At 43.3% G+C, this 15661-nt stretch overlaps 1 protein-coding gene across 1 annotated transcript; it reads left to right on the forward strand.

The window, feature by feature from the left end:
* The first annotated feature begins 3709 nt into the window (after positions 1-3709).
* MRPL15 (mitochondrial ribosomal protein L15) lies at positions 3710-8835 on the forward strand. Its single transcript, XM_004275012.3, has 5 exons — positions 3710-3869; positions 4692-4846; positions 5423-5588; positions 7774-7897; positions 8327-8835. Exons 1-5 carry the CDS (start codon positions 3762-3764, stop codon positions 8662-8664), a joined length of 891 nt encoding a protein of 296 aa, XP_004275060.1. The 5' UTR covers positions 3710-3761; the 3' UTR covers positions 8665-8835.
* Positions 8836-15661: the final 6826 nt, after the last annotated feature.

A 15661-nucleotide genomic window follows, 5' to 3' on the forward strand; every position in this document is an offset into this window, starting at 1 on the left:
CTAGGTAATTTTTTTGAAGGTGACATTTATTTTCAACCCTTTTCATGCTCTCTTCTCTCTCAATATTTGTTGTTTCCCAGTATCAAAGCCATTCACTTCTTTCCCGCCCTTGACTTCCTTCCTTCCTTCACTAAGAAAAATCACATCTCCAGTTTTTTTTACTCAACTTTGATCTTCACAAAATAAGCCTATTCTTGGTCCCATTCTAAAAATGACTCGTCAGTAATAACTGAATCACTGAAATTCCTTTCCTCCTCCTGTTCCCATCCCTGCCAAAATATCATTTAATGTGTGACCTCATTTAGGGAGATGAGATGGGAGACTTTTATGTGCATGCTTTTGTCTTGTTGTTTTTTAATCTCAGAAACAGTTGAGTTGAACTTTTTTTAATTTATTATTGTTTTATTTATTTATTTTTGGCTGAGTTCGGTCTTCGTTGCTACGTGCAGGCTTTCTCCAGTTGCAGAGAGCATGGGCTACTCTTACTTGCGGTGTGCGGGCTTCTCACTGCAGTGGCTTCTCTTGTGTGGAGCACGGCCTTCAGTAGTTGTGGCTCGCGGGGCCCTAGAGCGCAGGCTCAATAGTTGTGGCGCGCGGGCTTAGTTGCTCCGCGGCATGTGGGATCTTCCCCGACCAGGGTTTGAACCCATGTCCCCTGCATTGGCAGGCGGACTCTCAACCACTGCACCACCAGGGAAGTCCTGATGTGACTCTTCATTTCATAGTGTATTATCATTATGGTTCATACACAGTACCTTGTGTGATGAATTTATCCCCTTTTATTTTCATCCCCAACTCCCATTCTTACATCCTTGAAAATTTTAATTAATTAGCTAAAAGGAATCAATCTATATTGACAGACTGTCAAAGCACTGGGATAGGTGGAGGAAGGTTATTTGGGAGTGTATGAGAAGGAGGGCCTTCCCAATGGACTTCAAGTTATAGCATCTTTATAGGGTTCACTTCATTCTTTTATATAATGACTCAGTAGTCACTATTAACCAGGGCTGGAGTCAGGATGACTCTTAAATAGTTGCTGAGATGTTTTCTTATTACAAGGTCTCCTTAATGTGATTTAAACAGGGTCTAGGACAACACCCCAAGCATGTGGGTGCTTAATAAATATTATCCTGCAATGATAATGATGATGTAAAATTTCTGTGGGCTTAAAGATCGATGACTTATTCACCATACACCCTTAATTTACATTCTTACAACACAGATGAGACTCATCAAATTATTTTGACTGTTTTATATGCTTGGTCAACATGTTGCATATGGGCTAAACAAATATGTAGCCTACAATTATTACTTCCACTATCATTAACTGATGTCCACCAATAACATTACATAACGTATACAACAAAAAGCATCTACTTCACAGAAGTGCAGCACACTGTTTTATATTTCCTGTATCTCATTTATTCAATAAAATTTTTTTTCGATGATAAAAAATATTATTGGAACTAACACTCATCTAGAGCTCATTACTTAGTGAAAACAATGATTTTCTAGATAGGGGGAAAACTATGTATCTTTCTGTAGATTAGGACACATTTTGCAACATATTTTGCAATTTTCTTCCCAGAAGTATGAAATTTCTAACAGAAAGATGATGAGATATATTGAATTGAAAACCCTTAAAGGCAGGAACTAGCTTCTATTTTTTTCACTATATTTCTTTCTACACTTCTAAATAGTATGGACTTTTATCTTCATATTGTTTTATATTCATATTTGTATTTCTCTTGTAGTGCTATTTGTTCTACAAGAGGCCTGATTTTTTTTTAACTTTTCAAAAATACTCATTCTTGGGGAATTCCCTGGTGGTCCAGTGGTTAGGACTCCACGCTTTCATTGCCAAGGGCCCGGGTTTGATCCCTGGTGGGGGAACTAAGATCCCACAAGTGCGTGGTGCAGCCAAAATAATAATAATAATAATTCTTGGAAAATCTCCCCTACTAGATTTCAAACAATCTGGGAGAAGATCCTGTTTGACTTCATCCATGTATATTTTTCAGTAACAAGTTCAGTGTCTCGCTCATAAATATTGCTCAAATAAAGGAATGAATGCAACTTTTTCTTTCTGTGTTTTTTGTGGGGTTTTTTGCCAGGTCACGGGGCTTGTGGGATCTTAGTTCCATGACCAGGGATAGAACTCGGCCCCAGCAGTGAAAGCACAGAGTCCTAACCACTGGACCACCAGGAAGTCCCCTCTGTAGTTTTTCACACTTGATTTAAAATAACTTCAAAAATGTTTAAACAGAGAAGTAGTTGCCCTCCAAAAATTTATTTCCACCTTCACCATTTGTGATCACCAGTAGGGATGAGCAGAACAATCCCCCAGCAAGACAGTGAAACATAAAAAGAAAAATAAAAGAAAGGAAAAGAAAAGAGCATGGTCCATATTATACTCACTTAAGACAAAAATAGGGAAGCCGATACTTTTGAGTGAAAATATTGTTATGTATTTTGTGCTGCAGATATTCAACTTTATATTATAAAAAATACTACTTATGTAATAGGAGGCAAAGTGTGAATCCTGGCTCTGCTGCTTGCTATGAGACGTCGTTCAAGCTACCGCCCTTGTCAAGTCCGAAAGGTAATAACATCTACCCCACGAGGGGTTGTTCAGTTGATGAATCGAATGAGGGTGACTCAGCACGCGACTGACACACAGCCAAGCGCTCAGCGTGGCTCCTTCAGTATTAACAGCAAGTGAAGTTAGCATGTCTGTGACCTGGTCAAAGCAACACAGACGCACTCGGACAGGATGCAGAATTTGCGTCCTATTCACGGGTTGGTACCAGCCAGACACTGTAATAGCTCGACCCTGAGTATTATTTTCGAATCTCAAGGTTGCCAGCTAAAAGTCGGAACTTGCCATCTGCCTCTACAAGGATGAAGTCGGTAGCCACTGCAGCCGCTGACCTCCAACACCCCTTGAAAAGACTTGAGGGCTGAGATCAGGAGTAAGGCGCACTTTGCTCTGGGAAAACTGGCAGAACAGGTTTTCAGATAGGCATTTCCAGAAGATTTTATGAGCCCAAATTCTGGCATCTCCTTGTATCTAGAAGGGCACTAGAATCATTAACGGTGACATCTGCTCCTTGTGACCAGCAGCAAGCCTCTGCCAACATGTGTGCTTGATGACACTACCTCCCTTCACGTAAATCACATATATACTGACCTCCGGAGCAGTTCCTCGGAGCTGAGGGGCTATCTCCCATGCTATAGCCCTCATCTTGCCCCAACTAACAATTAACCCACAACTCTCCGTTGTGCAATTCTTTTCAGAGGACAGGGCGTATAATTGGCTCAGCTCCAACCCGGTACTTCAGCGCCCAGGGTATCTTATTCTGGGCCCCACGTGGAGCTCGGAGAAGACCCTGCGCCTCTAAGGACCAGGCTGGGAGACACATCAGGCCAGTGACTCCAAGCCCTCTAACGCACACACCGTTTTCAACGCGTGCTTTGTGCGGCGGAAGAGAACGCAGCACATTCCGAGCCAAGGTCAAGGCACGACCTCTCAAAACAGGATCCCATCCCCAACGAACTAAACATAAAGCCGGCGCACCGCGAAGATTACACCCTCGCACACCTGCCGCCACCGCGAATGCACCCGGCTCCCGGCATGCCCCGCGGCTGGCGGCGCGGCGCGCCTGCAGCACGACAGGGGCGGGGCCTCGGCCGTAAAGCAGTGCCGGAAATTACGTAGCTCTGGCGGCCCGGCGTCCTTGCGGTTTGGCGGGCGCGCCGTTATGGCCGGCCCGGTGCGGGGCGGAGGGCCCCAGGCTTTGGACCTGCTGCGGGCCCTTCCTCGTGTGAGCCTGGCTAACCTGAGGCCGAACCCGGGCTCCAGGAAACCGGTAAGGCTGCGGGCGGCGCGGGGGCCCTCGGGGTCGCGGGTCCAGAGGCGCTGGGGGAACCAGGGGCCCCTGAGCCCCTCTGCTTAGGTGACGCGGGAAAACCTGCCCACGTGGTCCCAGTTCTCTGTAAGGTTCAGGTTTAGAGGCTTAATTACGTTAATTAGGGCGGGGGAGCGAGGTCGCAGAAAGTACAAATGATTGTCTCATTTAAAATTGGGTTTAACATGGAGTGCTTTTCCATCATACCTTATTTTCATGGGAAAGATTTATTACATTTGATGTCTCTTTTGCAAATCATTGAATATAGCTAGAAAAGCTGTCATGGACATACTGTCACTTTAAAAATCAATTTGTTGCTTTCCTGAAGTGACAGGATGTAAAGTAAGAAAAATATTTTCCTTATAAGTTGGTATTTAAATAAAACGCTATATATGGGTAACAATGGCATATTGACAATTAATTCCAAAATAAATGCGCTTGCGTATCATGCAAACTTTGCTTGTTGTGGATGTTTAATTCTACAATTTTTTTCAGTTCCAACCTGTCACAGTCTCCTTTTTTTCATCTCATTCTTGGAACTTTCCCTTTGAAACACAACTTGGAGTTTGGTTGCAAGAATTAGCTACATCTTCGGAGGCAGAGTTGCTCATGTGGAGTGTTTGGACTTCAGAGCAGCTAGGATGGTGCCTGGCACGTAGTGGGCTTGGCTAGTCGTGCTTGGTTGGATGAATGAAGGGCGTAACCAAAAGATACAGTGCAAAGGTGAAATGCAATTTTTAAAAGTGCATCTGTAGATCATAAAACATTTTTCTTTCCTTACAGGGAAGACGACCAAGAGGTCAGAGAAGAGGTAGGAAATGTGGCAGAGGCCACAAGGGAGAACGACAGAGAGGAACCCGGCCCCGGCTGGGCTTTGAGGGAGGCCAGACTCCATTTTACCTTCGAATCCCAAAATACGGGTTTAATGAAGGACATAGGTAAGTTTGCTTTTCTTCTTAGTGTAAAATACCTAATTCTCACTGAGAGTTACCTAAAACTAGGTTGGTAGAAATTTAAATCCACTTTGAGGCAAACTTTCATTGCTGTTTCTCTGAACCATTTTTGGTAATGAAGTTTAGCCTGAATTGGGGAAAAAGCCAGACATTGCACTGACTTGCAAAATGGAGATAATGGTGTCTGCTCGCGAGGTTTAGGGCGATTACATATATAAAATCTGACTCATTTTCGTCACCCAATAAATGGTAATCACCATTACTTTGAGTTCCATTAATGTATAATTTACATAGTGGGTTAAATATTTATTTGTCTAAATGAGTGAAGTAGATGCCTAGGCAAATAATTGTTGGTGAAACAAAGTAAGTACTTACTGGTTTTGTTTCATTGCCCCCAAATCAAGGAATATTACATGTTTATGCCATACTCAGGGGTTTTATTTTGTTAAACCATATAAACTGATGGAGGAAAACCCAGGACAAAGCTCTGAGTTGATCTGGAGATCTTGCTGGAAGGTAAGTCTGGCTGAGTTTTCCAACTACTGTTACTTTCTTGTGTAGCTTCAGACGCCAGTATCAGCCTTTGAGTCTCAACAGGCTGCAGTATCTTATCGATTTGGGTCGAGTTGATCCTACACAACCTATTGATTTAACCCAACTTGTCAATGGGAGAGGCGTGACCATCCAGCCATCTAAAAGGGATTATGGTGTCCAGCTGGTAGAGGAGGTAAGTCTGAATTAGATTGTTTTTGGAGTTACATAGATGGCTATTTCTGATTTGCATATAATCGACACCCTGCCTGCTTTATTTTTATCCCTTTTGAGTTGTCATAAACATTATGTAGTGGCGATCGTGTTATACTTGTGGTTTTAGAAAGCTGCATGCTGTTGGTGGCGGGAGGCAGGGGCGGCTCTGTTCCCTGGTCCTGGGATGTTCTTCTCCTGTGTACCCATTCGTACTTCTCCCTCACTCTGTTTGGTTCTCTGTTCAAATGTCATCCTAGTAGGAAGATGTTTTTGACATTCTTTATAAAGGAACATTCATACCCTCATACCCGACCGTCTGCCTTATTCTGCCCAAAGGATTTTTCTTTGAGTGTATGAACACTTGACACTTATTACCAAGTAATGCATTTATTTTTCATTGTTTTTCCTCATTGTGATGTCAGTTCTTTGAGAGCAGGTACTTTGATACATTGCTGTATTTACAACATTGGAAATATTGGCTTGTGATAGTCACTCAGTATTTATGGAAGACAGAAATGAATCAAATTCAGTTCTAATTGTAGGGAAGCGGTTTTCTATTTGTAGAAGTTGGCCAGGAGTTTCATAAGCAAATGAACTTGTAGATTGTTGATCAACTACCTGTTTCTTGTATGTCAGTAATACGATATTGCTGTGTAAGTAACTTAGTGTCCACTAGAGGGGAGCATTGTTTATGGGAAAACCTTTAGATTCCTTTGAAAAAGTACACTTGTGGATAAAAGTTTTCCAAATAAAATGATTTGAAGAGACAATACCAAATACACCATTAAACCTCAGTATTCTACTTGAGGCGAATAAGGGAACACAACTGTAGATTAACATATGGAAAAACCCATGACCTCACCAGACATTAATGCACATCCCAACAGCTTTCAGGCATGTGTCTATTAAACTAGCAAAAATCATTCTGAAATCTACACCAGGACATTGGTTGAATAAGTACAGTTATACATTATTTACAGCTCTGTAAACTGCTTGCCCTTTTCTGGATTTCAGATTTGTAGTAAATAGTGGATAATAAGACTCTTTTGCTCTTTCAGCACAACATTACCAATTTGGGAACAGAAGTCCTAAGGAAAAACAAAATAAAAGAAACCTAATTGATATAATGAAATGCTAAATATTCTTCTTATAACACTGAAAATGCTGGAACTAACCCCAATGCCCAAGGATGGGGAAATGGTTAAGCAATCTGTGGAATAGTAATTAGAAATCTCAAATAATATGGCAAGACTTTGTTTCATTGAGTCAAGAGTGCCATTGACTGTAAAAATGCCTACCAGTATCATAGATGGGAAAAATGTGAGAAAATGTGTCTTAGAATTGATGGAATATTTTGAAATTGGGAGCCAGCTTGTTTCGGCCGTACCAGAATAGCAAAAAAAATTTTTATTACTGCAAAAAGAATGGTAGGGCCACCATCTTTTTATTTTGTCAGAATCTGTTCTGCAATTAGAGTAAAATATAGCACATCCTAATGAAAGTGCCCAGACGGGACTTTAAAAAGTTGAGTACTATTTTTATTTTTGTTGTTGTCTCTGCCCCTTTCCCTAGAGTGGCCCCTCCCAAGCTCAGATACTTTGTTCTTTTGCTGGCTCGAGCCCTCTTGCCCCCCTCTTTAACCAGCTCTTGGCCTCTTGCTTACTTATGGGTCAGGAAGGTAAGTTTTTATCTGTGTCACATGGCATAATGTGGTTAGGAACGAAGGCGCTGGGACTAGACTCCCCCTGGCTTTGTGATCTTGGGCAAGTTGCTTAACCTCTCTGCGTTTCCGTCTATGTGTTGCCGTCTATGACATTGGTGTGGCAGTGATTCTGTTGGTTTAGAGTTGTCCTGAGGACTAAACAATCTGCTGTTACTGAAGTAATGGGAATGTGCATTTATGTTGGTGCCCGCCAAATGCATAAAATGGAATTCTAGTCATCCCTGCTCATAGGGAATGAAAATTGGTAAAACAAGTTGGCCTAAAAAAACGTGGAAGAATTTGGTGTTTGATAGGACCTCAAAGCAGAGGTATTTAAAGTAGGAATAGCTGTCACGTTGCAGGCCCTTTAGAGGAGAAAACACAGTGTAGACGGGAAGCTCATGTAATTAATTCACTTGTAGCCAAGCCGTCTCCTCACAGACCTTGTTTTGACGGGTGACAGGGTGCTGACACCTTTAAGGCAAAAGTTAATATTGAAGTACAGCTGGCTTCAGAGCTGGCCATCGCTGCGATCGAGAAGAACGGGGGTGTCGTCACGACGGCCTTCTACGACCCTCGGAGCCTGGGTAAGCTTGTTGCCTCGGGGTCGCGTGCTGACTGCCACACGAGGGTTTGACTTGCTCTGCAGCTCCCTTGGCTTCCTGTTTGAGGGGTTTCTACTACTGGTGTGGCTGGTGGCGCTCCGCCTTCTCATACACCTCAGCCAGTGTGTCATAAAAAGGTTTTGTTTTTTAAAACATGGGGCTTCAGTATGCTATTTCCCACGTTTAGAAATTCACTCGCTGTTGGTGATGCAGGAGTAACTTTGACTTTCAAGATGCAGACTTTTGAAAGTCAAGTGTTTCCATTTAATAAAAAAAAGTTTTGGGAATTAAGTTTTCCTCTTGGAAATATTTAAAAATTAATAATTAAAAGAATACCATTATTAAGAGAAAATCATTATATATATAGGCAGTGTTTGCATCTCTCTCTTTTTATTTAAACATTTTTTTTAGAAATACTGTGCAAACCTATTCCATTCTTTCTCCGTGGACAACCCATTCCCAAGCGAATGCTCCCCCCTGAGGCACTGGTAACCTATTACACTGATGCAAGGAATCGTGGTTACTTGGCGGATCCTGCTGAATTTCCTGAAGCGAGACTGGAGCTTGCCAAGAAGTATGGTTATATCTTACCTGATATCACGAAAGACGAACTCTTCCAAATGCTCAGCACTCGAAAAGATCCAAGGCAGATTTTGTTTGGTCTTGCTCCTGGGTGGGTAGTGAATATGGCAGATAAGAAAATCCTCAAACCTACGGATGAGAATCTCCTCAAGTACTACAGCTCCTGAGTTCCTTCCAAGAGAGCAGATGGTAAAAGAGCACCAGAAAGGGACCGAAACACGTGTGTTTCCCGTTGCATTTGCTTAATTTGTAATTCTGCAGATGTTGGTGTTTTCTGTGTAATCATCTCTCTCTTTCTTATCTAAATTAAAATAAAAATACAGTAAGCAAGGACTGCATAGAGGATCTGGTGGATCTGTGTGCTTATGTCTCCGTTCTGAGCTCCCTGGTTCTCTGCCCAAGGAAGAGCGTAACTCTTAGTCAATTTCCGGTTGAGTCTTCCATCATCTTTCCATCCAGGTCTTGTCTTACTGTTGCAAATCAGAGTGAACGTGCAAGTGGGATGGGATTGCTTTGTTGGCTGCTTGGTCAAGGTCAGAGGGCTGCTAATGAACTGGTGAGCCTCTTACCCGGTAGCCGCGAGGAAGCGCTGCTGCCCAGTGTCAAGACAGCAAGCCTTCAGCTTGGGATGATTAAGATGTGGGGTGTGAGTTGAAGGTTTAAGACTGGTGAGTAGCTTCTAAGCAGTTCAATATTTGCTAGCAAAATTGAGACCAGAACTCCAAGGGAATTCATTTTCTCAACTCAGAGTAGACAGAAATGATCAAGCCAGTATCATTTTTTTCCTTGAAGAAGGTAAATGTTCTAATTCTAATTGATACGATTTTACTTATAGACTTTGGAAACCTTTGTTTTTCAGTCATTTTAAATGCTTTTGAAAAAATGGTCAATGATTATATAAGCCATAAAAACAACTGGTCATGTGAAAGTTAAACTCAGTTAATTTAAAAGGTTCAGCAGTCAGTAAGTCTGTTGTATCTAAGCACGTGAAAGCTTAATTTATCCTGATGCAATTAAATCTTGAATAATTCATGATAATTCTTCAACAGTAGAAATAAAATGATTCCTGCTTGTTTATTTTATGAAAATAAAAAAATTTAAAAACCTAAACAGTGCATTATTTTGTTACCTTATCTACCTCAAATATAGCTGAGCTAAGATTCTGTTTATAAAGTAATTTAAGTACGAAGAGTGTATTTCAGTTTTTATCCAGGATTATTTAGTTTGGCTTGTTATTAAACCATTTCTTAGTACCCAGAACTTATAAGAATCACTACTAGCCCTGTCTTCTCGGATAGTCACCTATGAATTTCAGAGGATGGGCAACAACTTAAAAACATGTTTTTATTTTTTAGAGACACAAGTGACAGGTGTTTTTGAGGGAGAGTGATGATAAAGCACCAGAAACCATCTACTTTTTTCTGTGCCTCTTTTTCTAAACATTTTGGCCATAAAGCCATCTTACATTTCCTATGCTAGGTATCTAAAAAGTTTTATTTGAATATTGTATATAGAAGAAGAGAGATGGCAGCAAAGAAGAATTCCAAGGTACAGAGAAAACGTGTTTTTATTGACGATTACAGTGACTAAGAGTCAGGAATAGAATACATTTTCATTTTTTAAAATCACGGGGGAAAGTCCCAAAAAACTTTCTATCATTATAAAAGTAGTCCATGCTTGTGTTTTTTTTTTTTTTTTCCCATGCTTGTTTTGAAGTTATGTAATATTGAAGTCTAAAAAGTAGAAGTCCATGTTCTCTTACTGTTGCCCATCCCTGACCTACTACCACTGTTTAGTTTGTTTGGAGTCTCTTTTCTTTTTTTGAATCAAAAAGGCATAGCCTGCAGGGGGCTTCCCTGGTGGCGCAGTGGTGAAGAATCCACCTACCAATGCAGGGGACACGGGTTCGAGCCCTGGTCCGGGAAGATCCCACATGCCACGGAGCAACTAAGCTCATGCGCCACAACTACGGAGCCTGCGCTCTAGAGCCTGCAAGCCACAACTACTGAGCCCACATGCTGCAACTACTGAAGCAAGCGTGCCTAGAGCCCGTGCTCCACAAGAGAAGCCACAGCAGTGAGAAGCCCGCACACCGCAACGAAGAGTAGCCCCCGCTCGCCGCAACTAGAGAAAGCCCACGCGCAGCAATGAAGACCCAACTCAGCCAAAAATAAGTAAAATTAAAAAAAAAAAAAGGCATAGATTGCAAATAAAGGCAGTGACCTTACTTCTTATTGTTACATCTAATACTGTTTCAAAGGCACTTTCTGTTAGGGAAGACTACGCCCTATTCTTAAGCCATTGCTATATAGGATCCATTAGGCAAGTCCCTTCACCTTTCCCAACTGTAAAGTGCAGTGACCCATAATCTTTGTATATTACAAGCTCAAATACCATGATGATTGAGGTGTTGCCTTGGTGCTGAGGAAAGCTGCTTTGACCTCAACCTATTTGCACAGAAATGAACTTCCTTACATTTAAACACATCCTGTCCTGTGTCCGGCCTGAAGCAGGAGACAAGCCTGAGAGACCACTCATTTTCTGTGCAGAGTGCCAGCCTCGCTCTGGGTGGGTTACTGCCCCCCGGACGTGCTGCTAGAGGTTCTGTTTTGTGGTTCACTTTGCAGTTGTGTTGGAGGGGCCGGGGTTGCCTCGACAGACAGTTCTTCACGGGAAATGAGGGGGCAGTCAGTTGCGTGAAGGTGGATGACGGGGTCTCCTCGCCTTCCAGTCCCAGGATGTACTCGTGAGGCCCTTACGAGGGTCCCCGCACCACGTAAATGACTCAACTACCCTGAGCAGCAGTGAGGGTGGAAAAGGAGATGGGAGATGGCAGACGTCAGACTCGCTGAAGTTGGTCGTCTTGGGGGCCTGCAGGTGAAAGGAAGTCCGGATAGAATGATAAAGGGAAGAGTGAAAACAGGAAACAGCTGCCTGGTGACGTGTCACCCTCAGGGCACAGGGGCTTAGTCACAAACAGCTGTATCCTGGGCTTAATCGAATAATCGTGCAGATCATTCTTGGCCAAAACAGGCACGTTCCACAAAATCCGTCCATTCTGCTTTATGAAGCCAGTCCTAAAATCACTGCGTAGCGGGGAGACTCAAGCTGAATTATGTAACAGTGCCGGGTGCTGCTGGTCATTTCCAAGGATGAAGAGTTCACATCACCTGGAGATCTAAGTAGAAAAGCCAGACGCCCTCCGTCTGGATTCCAGTCCTTTCCTGGTGTGTGGCTTCAGCCTGTTTTCAGTGTACGTGGCCTGTGTGGGTCCAAGACCAGAGAAGCTTGAGTTGATATGCATTGGGAAAGATCTTTTCATGCCTGGAAGTAGTAACTGGATTTCCTCGGTTTATTTTCCTTTTTGAATGTTACTTTATTCTTTGGAATGTGGAACAGCTCTGCAAGGGCGGAGAAAACGCCAGGCGGCAGCAGAGGGACCCAGCTCCGCGTGTGTCAGAGAACAAAGCATGCTCCCTGACTTTAGTTAGTGCAGATTCTGGTGGCCACGTCTGGGAGGCTTTGCTGCAGACAGTGTGCCAGGCGTGGCATGGTCTTGCACGTGTAAACTTCAGTGCTGCTTCAGGCCCCAATGGCAGCCGGATGACCTGGGGTGCATCCTTTAACTGCAACACCCTCTCCTGTGGTTGGGGGCTCACTGGGTTACCAGGGAGAGGCTCCAGGCACGGAGGCCAATTTGCAGAATTGCCAGGAGAGTTTCCCTGGGCTCAGAGGCCGGTACTAGCTGTGTGACCGTTACTTAACCTCTCCGAGCCTCGGTTTCACCATCTGAAAAAAGGGGGATAATGACAGATCCTAACGCATCCAGTGATGATGGGGATTGAAAGACGTCAGTATTTGTGAAGCACTTACACTGCGCCTGACACAGAAGTGCCTCTGAGTGTTGGTGAATTAAGCCTCTTATGTGGTCCACCTCGTATGTGGTAGCTGTTCCATAAATGTTATTTCCTTTCCACCTTAAGATTCATGCAGTCTGTGGTCAGCATCTTGTCGATGAAAAGAAAGGCATGCTAAACTTTATTATTTTAATCAGGATCTGCTGAGAAAGGACATTTTGAGATGATCATATGGTTTTTATCCTTCAGTTTGTTAATATGGTGTATCACATTGATTGATTTGCATATATTGAAGAATCCTTGCATCCCTGGGATAAATCCCACTTGATCATGGTGTACGATCCTTTTAATGTGCTGTTGGATTCTGTTTGCTAGTATTTTGTTGAGGATTTCTGCATCTATAGTTATCAGTGATATTGGTCTGTAATTTTTTTTTTTTTTTTTTTTTGCGGTACGCGGGCCTCTCACTGTTGTGGCCTCTCCCGTTGCAGAGCACAGGCTCCGGACGCGCAGGCTCAGCGGCCATGGCTCACGGGCCTAGCTGCTCCGCGGCATGTGGGATCTTCCCGGACCGGGGCACAAACCCGTGTCCCCTGCATCGGCAGGCAGATTGTCAACCACTGCGCCGTGTGCACTTGAGAAGAAAGTGTAATCTGCTGTTTTCAGATGGACTGTCCTATAAATATCAGTTAAATCTGTCTGGTCTGTTGTGTCATTTAAAGCTTGTGTTTCCTTGTTAATTTTCTGTCTGGATGATCTGTCCATTGGTGTAAGTGAGGTGTTAAAGTCCCCCACTATTGTATTACTTTCAGTTTCCTTTTTATAGCTGTTAGCATTTGCCTTATGTATTGAGGTGCTCCTATGTTGGGTGCATATTTATTTATTTAAAAAATTTTATTTTATTTATTTATTTTTGGCTGTGTTGGGCCCTCTTTGCTGCACACACAGACTTTCTCTAGTTGTGGGGAGCGGGGGCTACTCTTCCTTGCAGTGCACAGGCTTCTCATTGCAGTGGCTTTTCTTGTTGCGGAGCACTGGCTCTAGGTGCACGGGCTTCAGTAGTTGCAGCACACGGGCTCAGTAGTTGTGGTGCATGGGCTTAGTTGCTCTGCGGCATGTGGGATTTTCCCAGACCAGGGCTTGAACCCATGTCCCCTGCATTGGCAGACGGATTTTTAACCACTGCGCTACCAAGGAAGCCCAGGTCCTCTGCTTTGACAAATGGAGTGAGGGACCTGCAGAAGACTCTTTCCAACTCTATAAAGAATTGGAAAGAGAATTCTCCTTTTTTCTACAAGTGAGGAAGCACAGGCTTTCAACTAGACACACACACACACACACACACACACACACACACACACACACGCATGCGCGTGCCCCTTAGCCATCAGAAATGAGGCAAGACTGCCACCTACTGACCACATGTGAGCACTTCGTGGGAATTTCCAGGTGTGATCTTGGTCCCACTTAATTAGGATTGTTAATTATTCATGATTTATACATTCAGCAAACCCGAAGTGCTCACACAGCAGGCCCAACAACAGGCACTGGGACTACTAAAGTCAGAAAGGCAGAGTGATCACCTTACACGCACCAGTAGGAGGGAATGGAGAAGCAAGTGAAGGAGAAATTGAATCCCAGAGCAGTAGGTGCTGCAGGTAACCTGCTCCCAATACTCTAGTTCACCTTTAATTTTAAAGGAAGCGGAAGCTGCCTCTGGGCACGGCAAACCCAAGTTCTTCCTTGGTGGCCGTCGGTGACAGGAGGAGGAGGAAATCAAAGCCAAAGTAGTAACAATGGTTTTACACTGATTTTCACTTAGCTCCCCCAGAAACCTGTGAAGTGGCTTGCCAGGTTTCCAAAAACGACATTTATAGCACATTAATAGCACCGCCTAGCGTGTTAAGGACACAGAAGAGATAAACTCTCACTTTCTGAGACTTTATATTAACATACACATTTGAAAACCAGCTGCAGACTATTTAAGAAAGAGACGCCCCAGGAGGTGTGCGCTCAGGAACTAGCGTTACCTGTGGTGGCAAAGTGGTTTAAAGGAAGAGATTTTGAATGAGATGGTCCTGCATGTGTGTCCTGAGTGGGCTGCTGACCCAGGAGGGCTGTTAAAGCTCAAAACTTAAGCAGCTTCTCTTGTGAGATGGCAAGGTCCCTCCTCAGATGGCCGTGGTGCTGGGTGTGAGAGGGAAGGTGTACGTCATCGGCAAGTCTGGGCACAATGGGGGTCCAAGAAGTGGGAGCACTTGTTATTTTGTGAAGACATTGTATGGACAGCTTCGGGGAAGAGGGTCCCCATAACACAGATTTCTCTCCTCGTGCAGCAGAGTCTCGGAGCACACACTTAGCCGGGGCTCCCTGCACCTGCCACCTGTCATTGCATGCCCACCTGCTTTAGTCTCTCACCTGGAGAACTCACCTACCTAGACCAGCGGGCTGGGCACCTGCTGTAATTTAGCCAATGCCAGCTGCCAGGGAGATGAAATAGAACATGGAAACGCTGCTCTTAGAACTGTTCACAGTAAGGCAGTGGGCAAGGGAATACGTGAGCATGTTCTTAGATGTTGTACTTACAAAATAAGGGTTGAACATTAAAGGGAATTCACTTAGGGCAATTGGTTTTTCTGCAATTAGTAATCAACATCACCAACCCAACTAATATAGTGCCCCTTGCAGACAAGGGGGAAAACAATTCTGACTTACGAACTTTTAACTTCTAAAAGGGTCTTTACATCTAATTACAACCTTCTATTTAGACAACTAGACTTATCATCAAATTCATGGAAATTCCATGAACGAGCAGCATGTGTATCCCCAGGGAGCTTGTTAGCAATACAGAGTTTCAGTCCTCACCTCTCACCTGAGTAAGAATCTGCATTTTAACAAGATCACGGATAATTTCTGTACACGGTCAAGTTTGAGAAGCACTGGTACCGTTTATGGAGCTTGCGTGTTGCAGTACCGCACCTAGGGCACTAGGTGGAGCCATTTCCCCAGGTTTCTTATACTTCTTCAGGGTGACTTTAGAACCACAGCTGTAAATCGTTTTTTGCAATAAAGTTCTTTTCCTCCACTGGAATAACATTTTGCTCTTTAAACAAAGAGAAAACAAAGAGCATAACAAAAAATGTTATGTACAACGTATAAAGTTGTATTTGATGAATGATTGTGGAGAAGGAATATCTTTAAATTTCTCTATTAAGGTCTAAAATAGCTTAGAAAGACTAGAACAATGATTGTTCTAAAAGTCCAGGCAAATATTTGAAAGTGATATGACATTATTTGTATTATAGCT

This window comes from Orcinus orca, chromosome 17 (assembly GCF_937001465.1).
Source record: "Orcinus orca chromosome 17, mOrcOrc1.1, whole genome shotgun sequence".
NCBI lineage: Eukaryota > Metazoa > Chordata > Mammalia > Artiodactyla > Delphinidae > Orcinus > Orcinus orca.